Source organism: Suncus etruscus, chromosome 1 (assembly GCF_024139225.1).
Source record: "Suncus etruscus isolate mSunEtr1 chromosome 1, mSunEtr1.pri.cur, whole genome shotgun sequence".
NCBI classification, from domain to species: Eukaryota; Metazoa; Chordata; class Mammalia; order Eulipotyphla; family Soricidae; genus Suncus; species Suncus etruscus.
Window position 1 is genome coordinate 151,861,602 of NC_064848.1, and position 25,687 is coordinate 151,887,288.

At 38.2% G+C, this 25,687-nt stretch overlaps 1 protein-coding gene across 1 annotated transcript; it reads left to right on the plus strand.

Annotated features, from left to right (window-relative positions):
• Positions 1-1,613: 1,613 nt before the first annotated feature.
• LOC126012003 (taste receptor type 2 member 39-like) lies at positions 1,614-2,573 on the plus strand. The gene has a single exon (XM_049775790.1). The coding sequence runs from the start codon at positions 1,614-1,616 to the stop codon at positions 2,571-2,573; it is 960 nt and encodes a 319-aa protein (XP_049631747.1).
• The last annotated feature ends 23,114 nt before the right edge of the window (positions 2,574-25,687 follow it).

Here is a 25,687-nt window from a genome sequence, read left to right on the forward strand (position 1 = left end):
GAGATGAGGGTCAGGATAAAGAGTCCATGGTAAGAAATTTGCCACAAATAGTAGAGCAGTGCAGTTAGGGTAGAGAAGGTAACACTATGATAAAGAAAGTTGGAACTAATCACTCTGAACATAAACATATTGCTAAAAAAAAATAAAGTGATATGCATGATAAATACTCCTTCATTAACAGTAGTGCAAGCCACAGAGTCACTTGAAGAGAATAAAAGGAAGAGAAAGAGAAAAGTAAAATGACTGCCAAGAGGCAGGTGGAGGAGGGTGGTGGGAGAGAAAATGGGAACATTGGTGGCAGTAAATGTGCACTGTACTGCAAACCAAAGTGTCTAAAAAGGAAGAGAAAGATAGAAAAGAAAAATGTATGGACAGGAAAAGGATAGGGCATCCGGAAGGGTGAGAAGGAGACTGGGGACATTGGTAGCAGGAAATGTGCACTGGAGAAGGTTGTTGTATATTATATGACTGTAACTCAATCATGAACAACTTTATCTGTGAAAAATCAACTATATTATGGACAACCTTGTAACTATGGTGTTTAAATTTTAAAAATTAATAATAAAATAATAAAAAATAAAAGAAAATGAAAAGTGTTTCCTTGTATGAAATAACACAGAGTAGGTCTAAGTGTTGCTTAATAAACTGGCTCACCTAGGCTTTTCCCAGTAATCTAGATGATCAAATAATCTAGGTGACCAGAGTTTGGAAGATAATCATCTCAACACCCTTACCCATATTTAATGGCCCACATTCTTGGAACACAATAAAGAAATGTTCATACACCCCATTTGTTAAAAAATATAGAAGGGGAAAGATTTCTGCCATGAGTACTTCATAATCTAGGAAATTCCCTACCATATTTTCCTTTCCTTTTTCTTCCTTTAATTAACATATTTTCTAAATTCAGCCACAAAAAAGAAGCTAAACTCTCATTATTTGTAAATAATATGATACTATATAGAAGATTCTATAGATTGAAGTAATAACTCTAACAAAATTCCAATACAGTAGAGTAATAATAGACTCCAAAATTCAAATATCTGTTGAATTTCTATATTCAAACAATAACTAAAAGAGAAATTTTTAAACACACACATACAATTTAAAATAGAATCCATTGGTGACCAGAGATAGTACAGTAGGTAGGGTCCTTGCCTTGCACATGCCCAATCTGGGTTCTATCCCCTACACCACACATGAATCTCCTATTCCCTTTAGGAGTGATCCTTTAGTGCAAAGCCAGAAGTAAACCCTGAACACTGCCAGGTGAGGCCCCAAAATAAAAAAAGTTAAAAAAAAATCAAATAAATGGAGCTAGTATCGAAAACAGGCCTCAATATCAGGCCAGTAATTTATAAAATAGTCCAGTTTACTCAAGTCTTTCCCTGAGCCCCATGAATAAACTAACACTAGCATGTCCAAAGGATTAGGAACCAAATCCTCCTATCATTTGCATGTCCAGATTTAGAGCTAAGAATTCTGAGATAAACAAATGGAATGAATATTGGATATGATACATCACCAGCTTCCTCCTGTGACATAGAGAGAACACTCCAGGATCTGTCCATCATCTGCTAGGGAAACATTTTTCTCCAGACATCAAGAGGAGGATGGCCAAAATTTACAATACCCCTCAAAATGGATTATCGCCATTTCACACCATCTTAATTTTTACCATTATTGGTACAGAATGCATCATTGGCATCATTGCAAATGGATTTATTGTGGCTATACATGTAGTTGAGAGGATTCAAAATAAAGCATTTTCCACCAGAGGCCGGATCTTATTTTTCTTGAGTGCATCGAGAATAGCACTTCAAAGTTTCATGATGCTAGAAATTACCTTCAGTTCAACAACCCCACAATTTTACAATAAAGAAATCGTATATAATGCATTCAAAGTAAGTTTCATGTTCTTAAATTATTGCAGCCTATGGTTTGCTGTCTGGCTTAGTTTCTTCTACTTTGTGAAGATTGCTGATTTCACCCACCCTCTTTTCCTCAAGTTAAAGTGGAAGATTTCTCTGTTGATGCCTTGGCTTCTATGGCTATCAATGGTTATTTCCTTGGGATTCAGTGCACTCTTCTTCAATGATGTCTACAATGTATATTGCAACGATTGCTTTTCAACCCACTGGTTTAACTCCACTAAGAAAAGTTACCTCACTGAGACCAATGTGGACATCTTGGTTCTTCTCTATAGCTTGGGGATTTTTATTCCTCTAACCATGTTCATCCTTGCAGCCATCCTGATGATCATCTCTCTCAAAAGGCACACCCTACACATGGAAAGCAAAGCCACTGGCTCTAGGGATCCCAGCATGGAGGCTCACATGGGGGCCATCAAAGCTACCAGCTACTTTCTCATTCTCTACATTTTCAATACCTTTGCTCTATTTCTCCATTTGTCCAACACCTTTGAAAGCAACAGCTCCTGGAATATTTTGTGCAAAATCATCATGGCAGCCTACCCTGCTGGTCACTCAGTGCTACTGATTGTGAGTAACCCTGGACTGAGAAGAGCCTGGAAGAAGTTTCAGCACCAAGTTCATATGTTCCTGAAAAAATAGATACTGTGACGAGACTAACTATCTCACCAGAATCTCTCTCCTTCCTTTCTTCTTCCTCCTCCCCTATATTTGATTTATCTGTGTTTTGAATATGCAGCAGGCTTTATTTCTTTTGCTTCAGGGACACAATTTGACATGTTCTTTATCCAAGTTCCTCACTCTTCATCCTGGCTCTACCTATAGCAAATATTCTAAATACTGGTGACACATTAGAATTCCTAAGAGTGATTTCTTAAAATACTAATGTCAAAGTAACACCTTAAATTAGTTAATACAGAATTTCTGGGGTAAGAACTTGAGTTCTAATGTACAACCAGAGTGAACAGAGACACTGAAATAGAAGAAGGTTTGCAACTCAAACTCCTAGCAACTCCTTTCCTGCCCTGCACACCTGCCTTTTAAACATACTCATATTGTTTTAAAAGCTTTCTGAGGAGAAGTTAAAATGCATTTTTGTTTCCAAAGACATAGCTTATGATTCAAAATCAATAATACAGAAATATATATATCAAAATTAACAGTATATAGAACGTCAGTCAACCTAAAAATTAGTAACAAATACATTATAGCTAAGACATGATATTCCCACATGTGCTAAATTTTATTCAGGAAGATAGTCTCTTGTTGCTTTATTCTTTATCAAGGGGATATGTATAGTTTGACTGAAATATCTTGTATTCATTTTTCAAGTGCAACGGATGCATATATCTGAACATAAAAAGATTTCTAATCTATTACTAAATACAAAAGCAAGAAGATACTTTGTGATTCCATTTATATTTTAATGAAATGTTCATATGCTTCTTGTGTATACACATAGCTATATAAAGTTTCTTGAAAATGTACTAAATTGATTAAAAGAGGACTTCTGAATATGGCACTGTATATCTCGGGATTAAATGAAATATTAACACTTGCTTTTGTATATTTAAAGCACACTTAGACATATAAAACACATTGTTTTATACATTTCTGCATTGTCTGAATTATTTAGAACATATGCGCACTTATATCAAAGACTTTTACTTAGTTTTATTACAACTAGGTCAGTAGGAAAAGTTTTAAGCAGAGACCTGTGTCTCTCAAAAAAATTTTTGAAAAACGTTTGAGAGTTTCAGTCTCTCAAAATGTTTGTTTTCAAAAGAAACAAAACTGTCCAAAAGCATTAATTAAATGACTCACTCTCTTATCTTTACCCCATATTTTCTCTCTTATTTGCTCAAAAGTTGCCATGGAAACATAATGGGCTGTTATCCATTGACACCTCTATATTCTGTCCCTCTCTCTGACCTGTATCTTCACCTTCTTCATATTCATTTTTGACTACTAGCTAATCATTATAGCCACATCCTAAAAATACTTCTAATGCTTATAGATAAAGTGATATTAAATCTATATTTGCTATGAAAGAATTCTTTAAAGAACAAAGAAGTAGAGAGTAAGAGAGATTTAGAGTAACCATATGTTGATGATAAAAGTCTTGCCTGTATGTGGGTTCTCTATACTAGTCTATTTAAGATGTGTTTGAAAATTTCCTAATGTAATTTTGTATGTAAATGAACACAATGTTATAATTTAGGAGGACTGAGAGATAGTATAGCAGTCAAGGTGTTTTCCTTGTATGCTTCTGATACCAGCTGAATCCTCAGGAACATATATGTCCCCTCAACACAGCCAGGAGTGATTCCTAACCACAGAGTGAGGAGCAAGCCCTGAGCACTACCAATGTTGCCCAAACACCCTTTCAAATATTCTAATTTTGTGGAACTTAACCATATTCATCCCTTTCTTCTTTAACAATCCCACAGCTAGAAGAACTCAACTACTTTACACTATATTTACATCTGAGAAACCTAGTATTATTTGAAAGCATTTTATAATGGGTTGAATTTACATTCCTACAGACCCATAATTTATTGCCATGACTGAGTAACATCATTGTAAATTATTCATTACCGCCAATGATGATCTTTCATCTTTTCAAGTCTTTTTCTCTATCCAGAAAGTTCCAATGCGAAGGTTGATGCACAACTGGAAGTGTTCAGGCCTTACTCCTGGCACTGCCAGAGATCACTGAACTCAGAGATAACTCCTGGTATGGTTAAGGAGGCAATATGTGATAACAAAGATAGAACCCAGTCCTGCAGTATACAAGGCAAACTCACTATTCCCTGTACTATGTCTTTGGCCCCATATTTAAACATTTTAATGTCCTCTAAATTTATCTTTATCAAAGAATATCAAGGCAATTTTATCAGTTGAAAATAAGGCAAAGAGGAGGGCCAGACAGAAAGTACAGTAGGTAGGGAGCTTGCTTTGCACATGGCCAACTTCAGTTTGGTCCCCAGCATTTTATTATTCTTGAGCCTAGCAGGAATGATCTCTGAGCAGAGTTAGAAGTAATCCCTGAATGCTGCTGAGAAGAAAAGAAAGAGGAAGGAAGGAAGGAAGGAAGGAAGGAAGGAAGGAAGGAAGGAAGGAAGGAAGGAAGGAAGGAAGGAAGGAAGGAAGGAAGGAAGGAAGGAAGGAAGGAAGGAAGGAAGAAAGAAAGAAAGAAAGAAAGAAAGAAAGAAAGAAAGAAAGAAAGAAAGAAAGAAAGAAAGAAAGAAAGAAAGAAAGAAAGAAAGAAAGAAAGAAAGAAAGAAAGAAAGAAAGAAAGAAAGAAAAAAAAAAAAGAAAGAAGACTATAGTTTACCTTTGCTCTAATGCTAAGGAAAGCCTTTCAGCTAAAAGGTCAGCAGGAGTTGTAGAATGATATCACTCAGATAATGGAAGAGGCAGCTTTCTACAGTGTGGCAAACTAGATTAATTTTGTTTTGTTTATAGAAAATAAAGGGCTAAGCTCAGGAGATGTTCTGTATTTTAGATTGACTAAGAAGTATTGATAAGTAGGCAAGATTTTAAAGTTCGCAGACACTTCTGTGAGCTTTCTTCATTAAGCAACCTTTACTCTAATATAGAAAAATAAAGACAAAACAGTTCAATATTGGACATAAACTACTTTTGAAAAGTAAGCCTGAAGAAGCAAAGGGCTGAGCCAGAGCAATAGCACAGTGGATAGGACATTTTCCTTGCGTGCAATTGACCAGGGTTCAATCCTCAACATCCCATAAGGTCCCCTGAGACCAAATCACCCCTGCCAGGAGTGATTCCTGAGTGCAGAGTCAGAAGGAACACTGACTGCCACTGCCACTAGATGTGTTACCCCCAAAATGAAACAAATAAACAAAATCTTTTTTTAAAAAAATACAAAGGTAAGGGATATTTAATAACAAAACATTATGTCTACTTTATATGTGTGTGTGTGTGTGTGCGTGTGTGTGTGTCTTATCATAAACTATGCCATTAAAAGACCCAAAGTGGAAACATTTCAAAACTCCCAGAGATTCACACTGCATCAGGGCAAAGTTAAGACTCATGGTGAACTTCGGTGAGGAACTGTTTTCTATGACTTACCAAGGCATTTTAAAATGAGGACCAGAGATACATGCCCCCACCCCATTATCCAAGTTCATACACTCTAATAGAGCTTAGCTGAAATATAATATTATATAGTTTGCTTTTTTTGTTTGTTTGTTTGAGGTGTCACACACAGTGGAGCTTAAATCTTACTCCTGGCTCTGGACTCAGGAATCTCTCCTGGGATGCATGGGACTATATGGATCTATATGGGACTTACTGGGGGTCGAACCCATGTTAGTCTTATACAAAGCAGAAACCATGCCGACTGTATGCCCACTTTGGTCCCCTATCGTATACTGTTTTTGATCAGTCAGGAAGAAAATCTTTGTGACTCTTGTGACGAAAACATATAAAAGATGGGGCAAGAGGGTGGCTATGGCCATCAATAGAAGCATGGTTAAGTTCTTGTTATTGTCTAGCACACATCCCAACTCTGCTCTAATAACTACATATTCATTTCCTGAATGGTTTCATATTTTCACCATCAGAAGTTCATAAGCAACAAAACATTTACAGGGAAAAATCTTTTATGCCTATGTCTGTCACAACCACATATTGTACTTCTCTATCATTAGCTGCTATTGCTTTCTTTTTTCCTATGCTAAGGATGAAACCCAGGGCCCTATCCATAGAAGCATGTGCCCTACTACTAACTGACCCAAATCCCTGGCCCTATCCCCAGTTTCCTCTCAAAATATCAAAAATAACATGGATGCATTCAAGTAGACGCATGTCCAAATATCTTTAAAGACCCATGTTTCTCCTCCTCCCCTTCCCTTCATTGTAGTTGTGATAACTAGGAGCTTCACATAAGAGATTGTGGTAGTGGCACGTTTCTAGCGATGGTGCTCTCTGGGGAATCACCCATCAAGTTATAGCTCTTGCACACTCAGCCCATGGTGCTAGGTTTGAAATCTTTTAGTCACAGTGCTTGTACACACATTTATTCAGGTCCCTGAAGCACATACCTTGCTTTATAGTGTTCGCAAGGGTCATTTATGATACTCACACACCTTTTACTTGCAGTAATCATCAGACGGTCATCCCTCTTTTTGTGGTGTTCACACATATCTGGCTACAGTTGGGTGAGAAATCACTTAGAACCTGGGGTATCACAAATAAACAGAGATATCAAGCTCAAGCAGCAGAGCTAACAGGATAGCACAGTGTGCAGATTCCAAAGCCAGGGTTTTGGATCCATAACAATGTTTAAAAGGTAGTCATTCCACACTGCTATACTCTCTCTCCAAACCATTTTGGGAGCTTGGGGTGTTTGGTTCACACCCAGCTGTGGTCAAGCCTTACTTCTGGTTCTGCACCCAAGAATCCCTCCTGGCATACTCACAGGATCATATGAAATCCTGAGGGTGAAACCCAGGTCAACTGTGTGCAAAAAAAAAAATGTCCTACTCGCTGTACTATTGTTCCAGTCCTATCCATTAAGTCCTATCCATAGAAACAAATACCTTTTAGAACAGGGGTCTCAAACTCAATTTACCTGGGAGCCACAGGAGGCAAAGTCGGGGTGAGGCTTACTGAATATTCGCAACAAAAAATCGCATTAGTAAGAAACAAAATCGCAAAAAATTGCATTAAGCATTTGCATACCCCAAACGGAACTGCTCGGGGTATGCAAATGTTTAATGCGATTTTTTTTCTTACTAATGCGATTTTTATTGCGATTATTCGGTAAGCAAATAATCTCCAATACTGGGATATTTGAAGGCCAGCCGCGGGCCACAAAATGTTGTACAGAGGGCCGCAAACAGCCCGCGGGCCACGAGTTTGAGACCCCTGTTTTAGAAGATCCTGCAAGATAGTACAACCGGAAAAACAAAAGGCAAATGTTGGGGCCAGAACAATAGCACAACCTGTAGGATGTTTGCCTTGCATGCAGCCAACCTGGGTTCAATCCCATAAGACTGCCAGGAGAAATTTCTAAGCATAGAGCCAGGAGTAACCCCTGAGTGACTCCAGGTGTGGCTCAAATCCACCCCCCAAAAAAGATAGTACAAAAGGTAGGATACTTGCCTTATGTGTGATTGACCAGGGTTCTATCCCTGGCACCCGATGTGATTCCCCCAAATATCACCAGGAGTAATTCTTGAGTGCAGAGTCAAGAGTCAGCCCTGAACACTTCCAAGTGTGTGTGTTGAAGGAAGAGTTTTAAATACAGATGATATTACAGTAAAGGTGTTGCTTTGTTAACTTAACTTCCCTCTCCCCTAATGATGCATTTGAAATTCTTGCATCCCCATATTAAGTCCATCTTTTTCTTTCCTCTTTCCCCAATCTCTTCTTCCTTATATATTTATGCATATACTGATAGTGCACATTTCTATTTTCCTTTATAACTAATATTTATCAATAATCTGCTTATGTTTCATTTATGTGCTCAAGCCTATCTGCATGATAAATTTTCCTAAGTAAAACCTCTCAGAAAAAGATCCAAAATGTGGTCATCATTACATTGCTTTCTATAACTATCAATTCATATTCTTCACTAATAATTAAGTTTTATAACTGACCTTACTGACTTATATAAGCTCCGTATATATTAACAAAATTAACCTTTATCTGAAATGTGCAACATATATTATTTCCCACATTTTATTTGTCTTTGCTATGTTCATTGTGATTTTTCTAGGTAGTATCTTTTTATATCATACAATCAAAGCTAATAAACTATTGTTTGTTTTTTTCCTTTATTATATTTGAAAGATATTCCCCAAACTCCAAATTAATTTTGAAATTTCTAAGAACCTTTCTAATATGTTGTTCTAGTATTAAAATGTTTTATCAAATTGATTTTTCTTTTTAATTACTTTATTGATTTATAATACTGTCAAATTTCAAGAACATAATCTCATACCTTGTATACATATTTGACTTATCATAACCACTAAAAAGCTAGAGTCATTTCAACAATCAAAACAACCCAGTTCTCCTAAAACTTTTCATTCCCCTCTAGTAACCACCATAGATTTCTCCAAGTTTAGAGTTTTGTTATTTTATTTGCCACTGTTTGCTTTAGTTATTTTTATTCTGCATATGAATGAAAATTCCACTAATTATCTTCTACTTCCTTACGTACTTAGAATAATCACTTCAATTTTGGGACCAGCTAGGTGGCGCTAGAGGTAAGGTGTCTGCCTTGCAAGCGCTCGCCAAGGAAGGACCAAGGTTCGGATCCCCCCGCGTCCCATATGGTCCCCCCAAGCCAGGGGCAATTTCTGAGTGCTTAGCCAGGAGTAACCCCTGAGCATCAAACAGGTGTGGCCTGAAAAACCAAAAAAAAAAAAAAAAAAAAAAAAAAAAGAGATATCCATTTTGTCCCTAAATGTATGGTCTTAACTATTAAAAGACAGAGTAGGGGCCAGAGAGATAGCATGGAGGTAAGGCATTTGCCTTCCATGCAGAAGGTGGGTGGTTCAAATCCCAGCATCCCATATGGTCCCCCGAGCCTGCCAGGAGCGATTTCTGAGCGTAGAGCCAGGAGTAACCCCTGAGCGCTGCCGGGTGTGACCCAAAAACCAAAAAAAAAAGAAAAAGAAAAAGAAAAAGACATAGTAGTATCTATTAAGTAAACAGATCACAGCTTCCTTATCCAGTCATCAGCCAAAGAGCACTTAGGATTGATTCATATACTTGTTGTGGATGAAGCTACTGTTTACATAGGGTACAAATTGACTCTCAAATTGGTGCTTTGATTCCCCTCAAACAAATTTCAGGAGTTGTATTATATCTGTTATTTTTATTTTTCTTTGTTCTTTGGGGGGGTGGCCCACCTAGCAATGTTCAGTGCTCAGAGGTTAGTCCTGGCTCTGCACTCAGGAATTATTTTGACAATGCTCAGAGGACCATATGGGATGCCAGTTGTCAAACTTAGGTTGGCCACATGCAAAGCAAGTTTTCTATCTGCTAAACTATCTCTCTGGTACATCCATTTTTATTTTTCTGTGGAATCTCCACACCATTTCCAAAGAGGAAATCTCCATAATATTTTTCTACAATTTATATTCCCACTAACAGTGTATCAGAGTTCCTTTCCTTTCACATCTTCCAACACTTATTTCCATATTTTAAGGGTTTCTTCTCACTAGTATAGAATAATATCACTGATATTTGGGTTTGCATCTCCCTTAACAAAAGGTGAAGTTAAGAATTTTTCATCTATATATTTTATGTGGAAAAATATAAATCCATTCAGGATTTTACATAGTTATTAAAGGGTTTCTTGCCTTTTGGTTGATGAGTTATGTGAGCACTTTGTATGAATGTGAGTATAAATCCCTATAGGATATATAATATGTAAAAATTTTCCAACTAGAGAGCTCTGTTTGGGGGTTTGTAGTAGTTTCTTTTCCTGTGTAAATTCCTTTTAATGTCAGATGTTCTATTTGTTTATTTTGCTTCTTTTGTTCCCTTGCCAGTCAAGTTGAGACTCCAAAAGCCTCTAAATCAAGGTCAAAATCTTGGAATTGTATCATCTCTATTCTCTTTGATATATTTATGATCTGGGGTCTAAGAACCAAGTCTTGAAATCATTTTTGAATTAATTTTTGTGTATAGTGTTAATCAATGATATAGTTTGCCTGTTTGGGGGACTAGAGGGGATAGAAGCTAATGTGGGTATCCAGTATTCCAGCCCATTACTGATGAGGTTTTTTCCTTTCTCCATTGTGTGCTTTTGGCCTCCTTACATTAAATTAAATGCCCATATATGTTCAAGTTTACTTCTGGCATCTCTATCCAAACTTAATTGTGTGTATGATTTTGATCTAATATCATATTGTTATAACTGTTTGCTTTGTAATATAGCTGAATTCAGAGAGTGCAAAGCGTTCATTTTTCTGCTTTTGCAGAATTAATTTGTCTATTTAGGGTCTTTTGTAATTCTCTACAAATACCAGGCTGTTTCTTATTTCTTTGAAATTGCCATTGGTAAAAATAAAGAAGTAGAAAGTTATCCTATATTTATGGATTATAGATTTCTTCTAGCATTTAATAAAATTTAATTGAACCTCTACCTTTTAAATTTTTTAGCTATTCACTATTTTATTATTTAGTTACTGATGTCCAATCCTATAAATGGCACAAAATAAAACTTATTCCACCTTCTCTATCCACAGAGAATTCAGTTAAATTCCTTCTGAACTAAGTGTACTAGTACTTCTTTTCATAAAAATATAGAGGGTCTTCTTAAGTGTCTTATTTCAATGTCTATAGAATTCAAAGAAAAGATAACTAAAGGTAGATGAACAAAAGGCAACTAGGGCCTTGAAACTTTCAAGGCAGGAAAGAGATGCTACAGATCATTTGATTCTATTTTAAATAGGTCCTGAATGGAACCTCAAGCTGAGTCACTATTGTGACACAGTAGAGAAGACCCCCATCTTCAGAGAATGAAGGAGGATTCCCTTCTATATGTTGTGACCACCCTTTAGGATATGTGAAAATGAACCCCTCTGCAAGCATTCTCCTTGGGTCTAAAACTTAGCTACACTGGACAGAACTCCCCAATTTGTGCCATTCTTAAAAGTTACCAATAAGTAGTTTAATATTTTGTGGACATCAAGATGAAACATTAAGGTTTTGTATAAGTGCTAGATAGATATATAATGCTGTTTGTCATTTGATCTCTCATGAAGATTTTGTTGCTGCTTTTAAAGCATCCGATGCTGTAAATGGCAGCATGCTTCCCTGTACTTTTACAAATGAATCTTGAACAAAGAACTGGGTGCTGAGAAAATTGGTAGGCATGCCTAGTGAACACCTTCTCTATCTCTTCGTTTGCAGATGCTGAAGACATTATGTCAACAACTATCAAATTATAACCTTGGGCAGCAGGAAATGGAGCATCAAAGACATCGGTAAACCACATGCAAGAGAAAATGTTTACAAAAATGATTAGATTGAATCCAACAGCTTCCAACCATCTGAGTAACAATGAAAAAAGAAAAAAGGAGGGGCTGGAGAGATAGCATGGAGGTAAGGCATTTGCCTTTCATGCAGGAGGTCATCGGTTTGAATCCCAGCGTCCCATATGGTCCCCCGTGCCTGCCAGGAGCAATTTCTGAGCATGGAGCCAGGAGTAACCCCTGAGCACTGCCAGGTGTGACCCAAAAACCACACACACACAAAAAAAAAAAAAAAAGGAAAAAGTACACTTTACTTCACAATTGTCTGTCTCAATTGAGAGGTTTATTTTCTTGTGAAATACCATGATAGCTGTAAAATTGTCATCAAAAGTATCACAACTTGAGGCTAGAGAGATAGTGATCCAGAAGTGTGCTTGCCTTGCATCTCCTGAGCCCACCAGGAGAAGTTCCTGAACACAGCCAAGAATAAGCCTGGAGCACAGCAATAAATAAATAAATAAATAAATAAATAAATAAATAAATAAATAAATAAAGTATCATAACACAAAATCTCATATATGTCTTTTCTAAAATCAGACTGTGTAAACTAAAAAAAAGTGTAATACTCATTTATAAATCTTCTTCCACCCCAAAGATTACAGCAGTAATATTATGCCTGCTTCAATTTTTTAATTATGTCCATCAAAATAATCCTAGATTGTTTTAAAAAATGAGACTCAAACTCAGGCTAGCCATTCCAAGATTGTTTTCCTGACTTTTGTACTAGCTTAATGAATCTACTTGCTATTGTTATACAATAATTAAAAACAACTACACTAATAAGCAGAAACCTTGGAATAATAACTTGTTATTTTGTCTAATGTAATTTTGTTCAGTAAAAAATAAAAAAAACTTTTTTTAAATATTAAAAAAAAAATTAGACTCTGGAAAGGGTGTTTTGTGAAAAGTAATAATCACCTGTTCACCCTAGTCTCTACTCCTCAGAAGCAACACTGGTTTCTGTCTTCAGTTTTTGTAGTAGTTAACTCAAATATATATAAATACATATATATACATATATATGAATATTCATAATTGAGTACATATATATTACTTTATCCACCTATAAACAATAGCAAATATTCATTATTTACATTTACTTCAAATTCTCCTTTGTCCTCTCTAATTTTGGACATTACAGTACTATTTTTAGCTCTTACTACCATTGCCTTTAAATCATTAAATTTTAAGTTTCATATTTTCTACTATTTGCAGGGGGTGGCTATTTTGAACCATACACAGCAGTGCTTCTGGGATACTCTGATCTTAGTGGTTGTGACTTTCTCTGTTCTTCATGCTTAGAGGATCAGGAGGTTCTGGAATCAAACCTCGACCTCCACGATGCAAAATATAAATCCCAACCTTTGAGCTGCGTCTTCACCCATTTTTCTACTACTCAAAGGCAAAGCCTACCAGCTCCATATGATACCAAAATGTGAATAAATTGAATTTAAAAAACTGAATAAAAACCTCTATGTTCCCCTCACTTCTCTTTTATGCGTTCTAATTCTGAAAGAAACATACTCCTTTCACATCAAGTATTGTTCTGTAACTATCATTCAGTTCTCTATACTTGATCTAGGAATTTACTGTAAATAGCAAAGCCAATTAGTGCTATTCGTAATATTGTTACTAAAAATATTATTGGACTCAGGACCAAAAATGGTTTCCACTGAGTTCAATGGCACAATCAAGAGACTCGGATAAAAGGAGACTGTTTTTAGACAAAAAGAAAAAGAAATAAAAGACGTTTTATTATTTCTTTACTTACACATTTCACTACTTCTTAACTTACTCAACCACATGGAAGAGCTCAATTTTAATTTGTAATAATTCTATTCAGTTGCTTTATGTTATTGAGCCCACTCACCCTAAAATGTTTTAAATTTTGCCCTCATTCATGAGAATAAGTATTGTTGGGAAAATGTCTAGTACTAATATAATTTTCCTTAAGTACTCAGAATAGATTTTATTATCTTTTTACATGCACTGTTACTAATTAAAAGTCTAAAAATCACCAGGGTGAGAGATCAGTAGAGAAAGATAACTCAATGGGCTAAGTATTTGAAAGCATGTTTTAAAATGCAGGAGACCTGAGTTTGATCCTCAGCACCACAGTACACAGAGCAGGGGCTGTAATAAGATCACTACACAATGTGGCCAAATAAATTAATAAATAAAACAATCAATGTTGAAGGTTTCCATATTTTCTTTAGAAGTTTTTAAGACTTTTTATGTTATTCAACAGCATTGTACAACAACTGCATATATTGTAAATCTGACTATAGTCGCAATAGAGTATTTTATATACACATTTAACATAACCTTAAGCTTGGATAAAATTTCCAGGAGGAGGTTAGAACCTGTGGTTCCTAATGTTTCCCCTCTGTGACCCTTGTCATGTTACTGGACTTCTTGCTGATGATCACCAGATAGCTGATTCATGGAGAAGCACCCCTCCTACAGTCCAGGCAGGACTACATATATAAACATCCCTACCAGGAAATCAGTAGAGGAAATATTTTATTTTTATTTTTAACTGTGTAAACTCATATACTTAAAAAGCAAGTCAGGGTAATTACAATGAGAAAGGGGCAGAAATTACCATGGCTTAGGCAACTAATATCAAATGTTCCATTTGTTTTAAAAATGTGTAAGGGACTAGAATAATAGTAAAGTGGATAGGCATTTGCCTTGCACTTGGTTGACCTGGGTTTGATCCCTGGTATCCCATATGGTCCCCTGAGCCTGCCAGGAGTGATTCCTAAATGTGGAGCCAGGAGCAATTCCTGAGCACTGCTAGGTGTGGTTCATATAAAATAAAAACCTTAAAATTAAAAAATGTATAAGATTAATTTAGGGTTATAATTTTAAAGGCACTCAGAAACATTCCATTTTAAAAAATTACTTTTACTTCACCTTATTTTTACTGAAATAACATATTTACCATTTCAAATCATAGTTTAATTTCTAATTGGTTCTTATTTCTTGCTAATTTATAATAACATCCATTCTTACAGATGCAATCACTTTGCCTTCTTAAAGATAGGAGTTTGTATTTTCTTTTTAATCTTTATTTCTTCAGGGTCATTTACACTGAATGTTTACCTAAGTCTTTGTCTTTCAGGCTGTGGATTTTGTCCCTATTTCTGATAATCCTTGATTACTAATTCATGATGAAAAATGAAAGCCTATTTTGCATACATATTATTCCACAGTAGGACACTCCCCCAAATGGAAAGGCACAATGAAAGTTAATGTGTTTTGTCACTGGGCCAGCCTGAGCAATCCTGATGAGTTCTGCATTAATTTAAAAATATCTTACCATGTATTGCTTTATCAATCATGGAATTGTTACAAGATGTTCAGAATTTCCTAAGCAGCCATTAATACAATGATTGGTTTTTCTTTCAGATAAGTGAATGCATGATCTGATTAGCCTAGAAATCAAAAATTCCATACAAGAAGTAATTGGCTCTATGTACAAACACTGCACTTGAACTCCTACTTCTAATTGTCCTAGAGGAGAATTATCTAGAAGTGGGCTGCCAATAGTTCTGCGTGCCCTGTTAGCTAAAGGGATCATGAAGTATTCATACCATGGCAGGAGGTATTTTGGGGAGGCATCTGTCAATTTGTTTGCTCTATACTTCACTTCCACTGAAGGAATCTTTTCTTCATCCAGGGCCCTTGAGGACCTGTTTTAAAAGTTTGATTGTTGTTGCCACATTTCAATCACAGACGATCTTGCATGTCCTAAATTTTAATTTGGGATCCTAAGAAGTCTCCCCAATTTATTTTTTGGGGTCAGACCCAGCAATGCACAGAACTTGCTCCTGGTTCTGTGATCAATGATCATTCCTGAAGGGGTTCCTGAATGTGGTACCAGGGATCCAACTCAGGTCAACTGAGAGCAAGGCAAGAAATTTGTACTATCAGTCAGTCCCAACTAAATTGGTTTTCTTATGGAAACTTGAACTGCATCATTAGCTCTGTTGATAATATACTTGTCTCTTTTCATTTTATGCCTTTTTTTTCTCACCTGCTGACTGCTAATTTTATTTTTAATCCCATGAGAAAGTTTATCAGACCTTTAATTTGATTAAATTTGAGTTGGTTAAATAAGTAAGTCTTCCCTTTCTTAGGGTTTTATTTTAAAAAAAAAGTAGGGGGTGGACTTCAGAAACAGTTGATCAAAAACTGTTTATTAAGCTCAAAATGAGAAATTTTCCTCAATAAGAGGTTAGATATGTAAAACTTTTTAAAGCATCTACCTAGAACTTCTCAGCAGCTATATTATGTGTCCCTCAGCATTATCTCGGGAATTTTTGAAGTGTATAAAAACAAACACAAAAAAGAAAGATAGGAAGTAGAATTTATATTGTGCCAGCCAACTCTGGGCCAAGAAAATTAGGAGACATGGAGGTTGATTCCCTGGGGAGAATTGAGTCTATGTCGCTGTGGATACTACACCAACCAGCAAGTAATGGGATTCCACAAAAAAAAAAAAAAAAGGGATTCCACACAACACACTGAACTGAGACTGCTAGTACCAAGCGAGTGAGCAAGACAGCAGACAGTAGAGAGGAAAGGAAGGGATCATGTAGACTGAATGCAGGAACCATGGAGCAAAGGATCTATAGGAAGCAATTCTGAAGGGAGAAAGAAAACATGACTGGTGTCCAGACATTGGACCTGGATACCAGCTCACCCTCTCCCTTTAACTAAGTCACCAAGCTCTAAGGAGAGAAAAGCCCAAGTAGAATAAGAACAGCATAAAATGAGTGAGTTTCAGAAGCATAGACTGGAAATTAAAAAAAAATGGTCAGCCCTAAATACCCAAACCAATGTCAACGACAGTAGAATTAAGAGACCCAAACTATAACAAGCAATACACAAAATGGACCTGTTATACTAGCAGTCTAGGGAGCAAAGGGGAGAGGTATGGGATGCATGCTGGGAACAAGGGTGGAGGGAGGTCAACACTGGTGGTGGGAACAGCCCTAATTCACTGTCACTATGTACCTAATATACAACTTGAAAGACTTGTAATTTATATTGGTCTCAATCAAAAAAATAAAATGAGTGAGTTTATCAAGACAAGAGCAGGAACCACTGTCCAGTCGCTTAGAATTCCTTTCCTGTAAGCATGAAGCCATGCATTCAATCCCCAGCTCCTCTGAAAACAGCACATAATCCCAATGGTTCCTCTGCTGGTGCCTGGCAACTCTATTGTCTACAATTCCTGGTGCCTCGAATTACCCCAGCTGCACCACAGCCAGCAATGTGCAAGTATCACAAGTGAAAGAGGAGCAAGGCACCACTCTGTGTATGAGTGTGTGTGTGTGTGTGTGTGTGTGTGTGTGTGTGTGTGTGTGTGACCATCTAGTCATCTCAATGACAAGAGAGGAAAGGGAAGAGAAAAAGAGAGAGAATTTGGGATTGGGAAGAAAGTTCAAATGGCAGAGCACATGCAAAGTATGTATGAGATTCTAAGTTCCATTCTTACATTGCATGGCCTTCCTAAAGGCCATTTACATGGCCCTATTGGCCCCTGAACATCACCAGCGGTGACCCTATGTAAAATAAAATTATAACAATGATGATTCATGTTTCCACCACTGGGTGGATAGCAGTGGAAAGTCTCTGTGGATAGTTTAACTACTTATGAAATATAAGTTGATTTTTCACACACTCCATGTGTGAGTATTTTTAATTTATTCCTACATTATCTGGGACTTCATCTGGGATTTCCACATAGTTGCCAAAGGCATACATCTTCACAAGAATAGATTCTCCAGCCAAAACCAGAATTTAGGGTAAAATCATCCTCTAAGCAAGGCCTAGGGCCTGTGACGAACTCTAAGAGACTGAGCAGCAGAGGGAGAAGATGAGCAGTCCCAGAAGTCACTGCTGCAGGAGACAGCACCAAGAGTCTTCTTCAGACAGAGAATGCCCAACAGTCTACATTCTTCTCTGGCAGCATGTGCTCCCTGAGCAATCCAGGTCTCTGTGGTCAAGTCCCCAAACACCACTGGCATCCACTGGCATTAAGTCCCTAAATACCATTGGCATGCCTGCCCCATACCTCATTCCTCGCACCCAAGTACTCCCCATCCCAAGTTCCTTCTTTCCTTTCTCCTTTCAGATTTTTATTAAATGAATGGCTCTAAGGATTCACTGCCTTGCAAAGAAAAGCTTTCCATTTCAAGGATTATGGTCTGGCATTATAGCTAAGATTAAAAATAGCCCCCACCAGACTGCCAGTATGCTGTTGGTTTCCTGAAAATCTGCTGGCCTTGGGAATGCAAATCAGACAAACAGCTCACTGCCATAGATACTCAGTCAGGTATGCCATTTGCATCTGCATGCCCCACCCAGGGGCTGCCCAGTCTTGGCACCTCCTCTACTCCACAGCTCTGGCACAGATGGGAAGCTTCAGTGGAGGTGGGCTGGAAAGAGAGAAAGGCAACTCTTGGAATGAGAGTTTATGAGTTGCTATTGTCACTCAGAAGGGCAGTCTGCTTTTTCCTACCTGTTGAGTCCTCCCTGGACTTGGGGTTTGATTGTCAGAAATCCTTTAGCTTAATAAAAGTCCTTCTCAACTGCCAACCTTCAACCCCACCCCAAGATATGCCCTCACAGTTATTTACCATGGCCTGTTTCAGAAAACCTTCAAGATCAGGTATTCTGGTGGTGCATTTCCAAGACTGGAGGAATCAGAAGTGATTTTACTGAAAATATGCCCGGCCAACACAGAGAGTAGAACCCAATTCTGCACACAAAATAGAAACTTGGTCCTGTTTCATCAGGCTGAGGAAACAGGGCTCTCTGACCTCACTTTTCTACACATTAGAATGAGGCCATTACCTTCCCATAAACTGTTGCCTGACTCCCTAAATACGGTATCATATCATAAAATACCAATAAAAATTTGCTTTTGATATGTATGACTAATGATCCTAATCTTACAAATATTGGCCTGGCTTTCCCTAAATCTTGCCTTTGTCTTAAACCTTTCTCACCTAGAAATACCATCACATGGGGCCAGAGAGATAGCATGGAGGTAAGGCATTTGCCTTTCATGCAGAAGGTCATTGGTTCAAATCCTGGCGTCTCATATGGTCCTCCGTTCCTGCCAGGAGTTATTTCTGAGCAGATAGCCAGGAGTAACCCCTGAGCACTGCCAGGTGTGGCCCAAAAACCAAAAACCAAAAACCAAAACAAAAAAAAAAAAAAAGAAAAGAAAATAGAAATATCATCACATTTGTTCATTTAGATTGAGAATAAGTGAGGTGAGATTTCTGGCAATGCACAAGCTGACATCCTTATTTTTGTTTACAGGGTAATCAGGTTCTGGCAGCTTCCTCTAGCATAAGGAGTTTGAGATGAGAAAAGAGAAATAAGCACCTAGAAAAATGGTGGGAATCTAGGTGAAGGCCATACATACAGGAACTACCTGTACACTCGTTGCAATTTTTTCTAGAAGCCTGATAGTCCACGAAAATCAAAATTAAGAGAGATAGTGATGTGGTTCTGCAATAGAGCACATGTCTCACATGTGAGAACTTTGGCTGGATCCCTGGCACTGAAAAAAATTTTGAAAGAAAAAGTATTCTAGGAGCATGATGTAGAGCATTAGGGGTCATATTATCTTTATCATAAATTATCTATACATTATTAACTTTACAAAATGTTTATAAATTTAAAATAATATTAAGAATTCCCAATGAAATCTGGGGCAATTTCCCACAATAAAGCCAATTGATGGGCACCCTCAACCTCTGTCCAGTGGGGTTCAACTGCCAAAAATGAGACACACAAGGGATCACACAGGTCTTTCCAAGCTTTAGGGTCACCTGGACAGCCATCAGTGTTCTCAAAGTCCCTTTATTCATGATACCCAGCCTGCAAGCACACTTTCTAGTTGTGCTACAGATAGATTGTGCTGGCATGCACACACACACACACACCTCACCTAAGAAAGGGTAAAACCCCATGCAAGCACAACAACAAAGCCCCCCAAAATTGTGCAAGCACAGAAGCCAGGACTGTCATGCTGGTGAGCACCAGAGTGACCCTAAGGCAAGTGCTACAACTAACGTGTCTGACTGTGTGAACACCATGTCTAAACATGTGAGCCATGCCAAGGTAATGACACCAGCAAAGGTGATGAAAGGGATGGAATAAATCAAGGCACCTCTTGGACTTGACACATGACAAAAGCAAGAAGAAAAGTAAGTAAGAAGAACCTGGTTGGAACTTGACTGGTTCTTGTTTATTCAAAACAGGACCCAGAACGACAAGGATAGCTGCTGGCTACATGGTATGACAGGAAGTAAAGATGCTAATGTTCCTCTACTTGGCATGAGGTCTCCAGGGTCAGTTGAGTAGGAGCAAGAAAAGCTGGAGCACAGAAGCCTGTGTGTCCTGTATCCCTGAAGATCTCAACACCCTCCTCAGTCCACAGGCCAGAGTGGAGAAGGAAGGAAGAAAGAAGGAAGGAAGGAAGGAAGGAAGGAAGGAAGGAAGGAAGGAAGGAAGGAAGGAAGGAAGGAAGGAAGGAAGGAAGGAAGGAAGGAAGGAAGGAAGGAAGGAAGGAAGGAAGGAAGGAAGGAAGGAAGGAAGAAAAATAGAGAAAGAAACAAAGAAAGAAAAAGAAAGAAAGAAAGAAAGAAGGAAAGAAAGAAAGAAAGAAAGAAAGAAAGAAAGAAAGAAAGAAAGAAAGAAAGAAAGAAAGAAAGAAAGAAAGAAAGAAAGAAAGAAAGAAAGAAAGAAAGAAAGAAAGAAAGAAAGAAAGAAAGGAGAAAGAAAGAGAAAGAAAGAGAAAGAAAGAGAAAAAGAGATAGGGGGAGGGAGGGAGGAAGGGAAGGAATGCACTTCCTATTACTTTTTTTTACATTTTTTTCCCTAACTCTGGGAGTTAGACACCCCCTGGCAAAAAAAAAAGCCAGCAGAATTTCTCTCCTGCTGAGGGAGTCAGTGGTGTGTATGTTGGGAGAGGTGTTTTATTTGGAGAATAGATGAAGGCAGATTTTAGAAGAAAGACAAATAGAAAAGTACACCTTTTTCAAATTCCATAAATACTGGTCAAACCACTCAACACAGATTCTTTATGTCCCATATTCCAAACGCCTCTGATTTACAGGCATACAATGATTTGATTGGTTTGGGGTAATTTTGTTTGTTTTTTGTTGGTGGGGGGGGTACATTTGGTGGTGATCAGGGATTATTCCTGGCTTTGAGCATAAGGGTTACTCCTGGCGAGGCTCAGAAACTCTATTGTGTACTGGGATCAAATCTGAATCTGCCACATGCAAGGCAAGAGCCCTAATTGCTATACTATTGATCTAGCCCCTGAATAGATTCTACCTATGCAAGAGTCCTGTAGATAGGGTGGTTGCCAAGTGGAAGTAATGGGGGTAGTTGGTGGTCTTCTTTTGTTGGATCCAGAGTCAAAGGACAAGACCACACAATTGGAGTTAAACTTAGCAAAATGTTAATCCGTCTACCAACAGCTCCAACTGACTGGTCAGTATCATCACTACAACCTCACCCAAGGTCATAAATTGATTATTTAGGAAGGGAATATAAGGGGTTCTAGCTTTTTGATGATCTTTAAAATGATTGGCTGTCTAGGGTACCTTCCTACTGTTCCCTTGTGTCCTTCCCCAATAGGTTACCTGTTATGGACAGATAGCTTGGGACAGTGTTAATGAAAATAGGCTTGAGGAAACCTAGCATATGGCTTACATCATGTGGTCCTTACAAAAATGGCATCCCTCCTTGTTCAAAACTTAAGAGAAGCCTGGCATGTGACCTTTACAAAATGGTGTCCTTTCTTGTTCAGAACCCAGGACCCCACACTTTCATATTCCTTTACTGGCCTTTGTTCCTGCTGAAATTTCTGAAGGTAGAGGGTTCATTCTCCTCTGGACCTACAGTGGAGCCAAATAAAAGTCTTATCTTAGAAGAAATCACTCCTTCAAATCCCATTTCTTGGTTTTAAAGCAGGCAGACAGGTAGGTAGGGAAGGCCGCCACTTATAGGGAATTCTTGAGATGTAATAAAACCAAGACACAGGATTAGGAGGAATTACTTCATCATTGATAAGAGTCTCACCTGGCACCACTGCAGACCCAGAGAAGACTGGAAACCACTACCACCACCACAACCCCCAATCACCAGAAGAAGCTCCAGCAGGAACAAAAGCAAGGAATGGAATATCACAGAAGACCATCAACTACCCCCAACACTTCCTTTGGCAACCACCGTAGCAACAACACCCTTGCCTATGTGGAAAGTCCAACTTGGGGCACATTGGTAAAACCCTATAAAAGCCAACTTAGAACAAAGGAGATGCCCAACCTCATGTCTCCAGTATCTGCCCCTCTTGAGAATATGAACTTTCTTACTTTGGGAAAATTGGGTTGTGTGCCTGGGCTCTCTTCACCTTGGGAGAAGCCCATGTTCTCTTGAGGATGTTACACTCTCTCTTTCTTATCTTCTCCCTCACCTGCCTCAATAACGCCAGATAAAATCTGTTTTTACTTCACTGCTCATCTCCCCCCTGAAATTATTTCTCCATAAGAGAAGTTGATGGACCTGAAAGACTATGACTGAATTTGCTTTTCTTATCAGAGCAAGGCTCACAATCCTAGATCTCCCTAGTTACTTCCCAGAATGATGGAGGTGGTAGAGTAGAAATTACAGATACCTTTCTTGAGTTTGCTACCTTTATCCTCCCCATATCATACAAGTCACCCTGAGGACCTCTACTGGCATCAGTTTTATTATATCTCAAGAATGTATTGTGGTTAGGGGCCCTTCTCGATTGTCTCACTTCCATCAACAAACAATTTATTGCTGGCTGAGCATGTAGCCAGAATAATGTCCATTATTCCAAAAGTTAAGACTTGATCACAGTTTAAAGTATGAAATCCCCGAAGCCATGTAATCAGTGACAAAAAAAAAACAAAAAAAAAAAACAGAAAAAGGGACTTTCAGGTGTCAGAGCTTATTAGTCCAGCACCCCAGGGTTCAGCTCCCTCCCTAGATAGCCTCTTGGCCCCGTTGTTCTTCTAGCAAATGCAGCAACCACTTAGACAAAAAGTCTAAATCCTGTTCTCTTATAGGAGGTTACAGTGGCTCACAAAATGAAGCAGAGAGGATTTTTCCCTTGAGGGGGCGGCTGTCCCATCACCTCTATCCAGGGTCAAAGGCAAGCTAGAGGTTAGGAGAGCAGCTGGGAAGAACACATGTTTATGCAACTGGGGATAATGCTGTCAGAGCAGCAAGTCCTTTTATTTAGGGTCTTCTTACATGACAATTTATAGGGTTCCAGCAAGAGGCAGTATGCAAAGTCACTTCTTTGAAAACCAAATGTTTACATTAGATATTGATTTGGTCATTATACTTGTGTACATGTCAAAGACATATCAAAGAGGAGACTGAGGCAAGCGGGCAGGTTCCCTGTTGACTGCTTTAGTGGCAGTAAGCAATAACTGAGAGCAGGGCAGGGGTGAGCTAACGGGATCCCATCTTTGGAAATGTCAGGCTGTTGTTAGAGCCAAAAACATGGCTTTTTAGTTTTAAAGGTTACCCCACAAGGGACCAAATTCACATTTAGTTGAAAATGTCTGCTCACCCACCTGCAAAAAAAAAAAAAAGGAACAAAAAAAAAAAAAAAAGCCCTTGTTTATTTATTTGCCAGACAATTCCAGGCAAGATTTGGAGCCAGTAGACAGTAAAGTGCCCACCTAGCTAAGCACAAGACTTCCTGCTTCCAAAAGTGACAAGGTACCTGGATTGCCAAGGTTTCCTACTTTGGAGACCTAGAGTTCTGCTAAGAATCTGGTTCCCCTCTTCTCTGCTCTGTTCCCCAAGCCCTACATTTGAAAAGACCATACTGCAGTCATGACAGGCTTCAGGTAGTACAGTAGGCCTCTTACTGTAAATCAAGCAGCAAGTTCCAGGAATTACCACAAATACCACAAAATTATCAGGATGCTTAAACCACCTGGGCAGTTAATCTTTATTGCCTCATCCTAGTCCCTCCCTGAACAGACATCCTGTTTACATTCTACTTGCAACTTTGCATCCCCTACCCCAGGACAACATCCTGTTTACATCTTGCTTGCAGCCACCATAAAGTCTTATTAGATATAGCTTTCTTTCCCAATCACCTAGCACCCTATAAAATGATGTAATGTGTAGCCAATCCCCTCAATGGTCACCTAGCCCATTTGAAAATTCTCAAAATTGGTTATAATATAAAAGTAAGATTATAAATTGGGTTGGGGTGACCACCCCATGGCAAATGGGGTGCAGCATGTTGGAATCTGGGCTTCAATAAATGTTCCTTGCTTTTGTATTCTGTGTGCCTCTGATCAATTGGTCTTGGCTTCAGACCCAGAGCTGAGCCACCTTACCAAACTAGGAAGACCAATAAACAAACTCCACCTGTTCCTGACAGAGGTCTGGATCTTGGAAAAGCCCTGAAAATGTTGGTATTTGTGGTATTTCCTGGAATTTACTTACAGTCTTACTTTTATACCCTTCTGCCTCTTGAGTCGATGTGAAAAGACCATGAGTCCTTTATTGGTGTTCCATGATCTCAACACTCCAGCCTTTTTGCCCCTTTATCACAAATCAAGTATTTATGGAAGAACTGCTTATAGGATATATTTATAGTCTTTGAATGATTGAAATAAAGATAGTAATTTCACTCAAAAATGAAAGAGAAACCTCAGTTTCCAGCTGCTGTGAGCAGTTCCATTTTTGACTCCACCGTCCAACATTTTTAAATATTCCTATAAATCCCAAGACTATAGAATTCTGCTCAGAATTTAGGCTGATTGAGAGACCAAGATAACAGGCAATGCCTAAAGCAAATGGCCAAACCTGAAAAACTCAGACCAGCCAGACCATTCTTTAGGATCCTTGTATTGTGACATTTTTATTAATTTATAAGCAATGAGAGAGCCTTTTAAACCCTATACAGTTTTTCTATAATCCCCCCAAAATAAACAAGTCATATTTAGTTTTGGTGGGTTTATTTGGGTTTTTTTTCCCTTGTATTGTGACATTCTTATTAATTGACAAGCAATGAGAAAGCCTTTTAAAGCCTATACAGTTTTTCTATAATCCCCCCAAAATAAACAAGTCCTATTTAGTTTTGAGGGTTTTGGGTTTGGGGGCCACACCCCATGGCACTCAGATGTTACTCCTGGCTCTGCACTCAGAAATAGCTCCTAGCAGGCTTGAGGACCATATGGGATACCAGGCAGCGAACCCAAGTTAGTCCCATATAGGCAGCATGCTAGGCAAATAAATGCCCTGCCATTGTGCTCCAAAACTAAGACATATTTAATATGCTCCTATGCTAAGTTCTTCCCCACATTTCTCTACTACTTTTCAGTAAAATTTTCTACCTTCTCTACTTTTCAATAAATTGTTCTTCTAACTCGAAATCTGAGCATCTTATTACCAGTATTTTCACTCTTAAAAATACTGAGGAAACTAGGAGCTGTGGACCAATACTGAGACCCTCTGTCACTGATCCTGCATCAAAAATATCATGTGACAAGGAACAATAAGTAGTTTTGGGGGTTAGCTACTTAATACAAACTGCTTAAGTCTAAGCTAGGTTCCAGATAGCTCACTTGGTGTCCTCAAGAAACCTGTGCAATTTCCTGGTTTGACGTAGAGGTTTTGCACATTGGGAAGCAT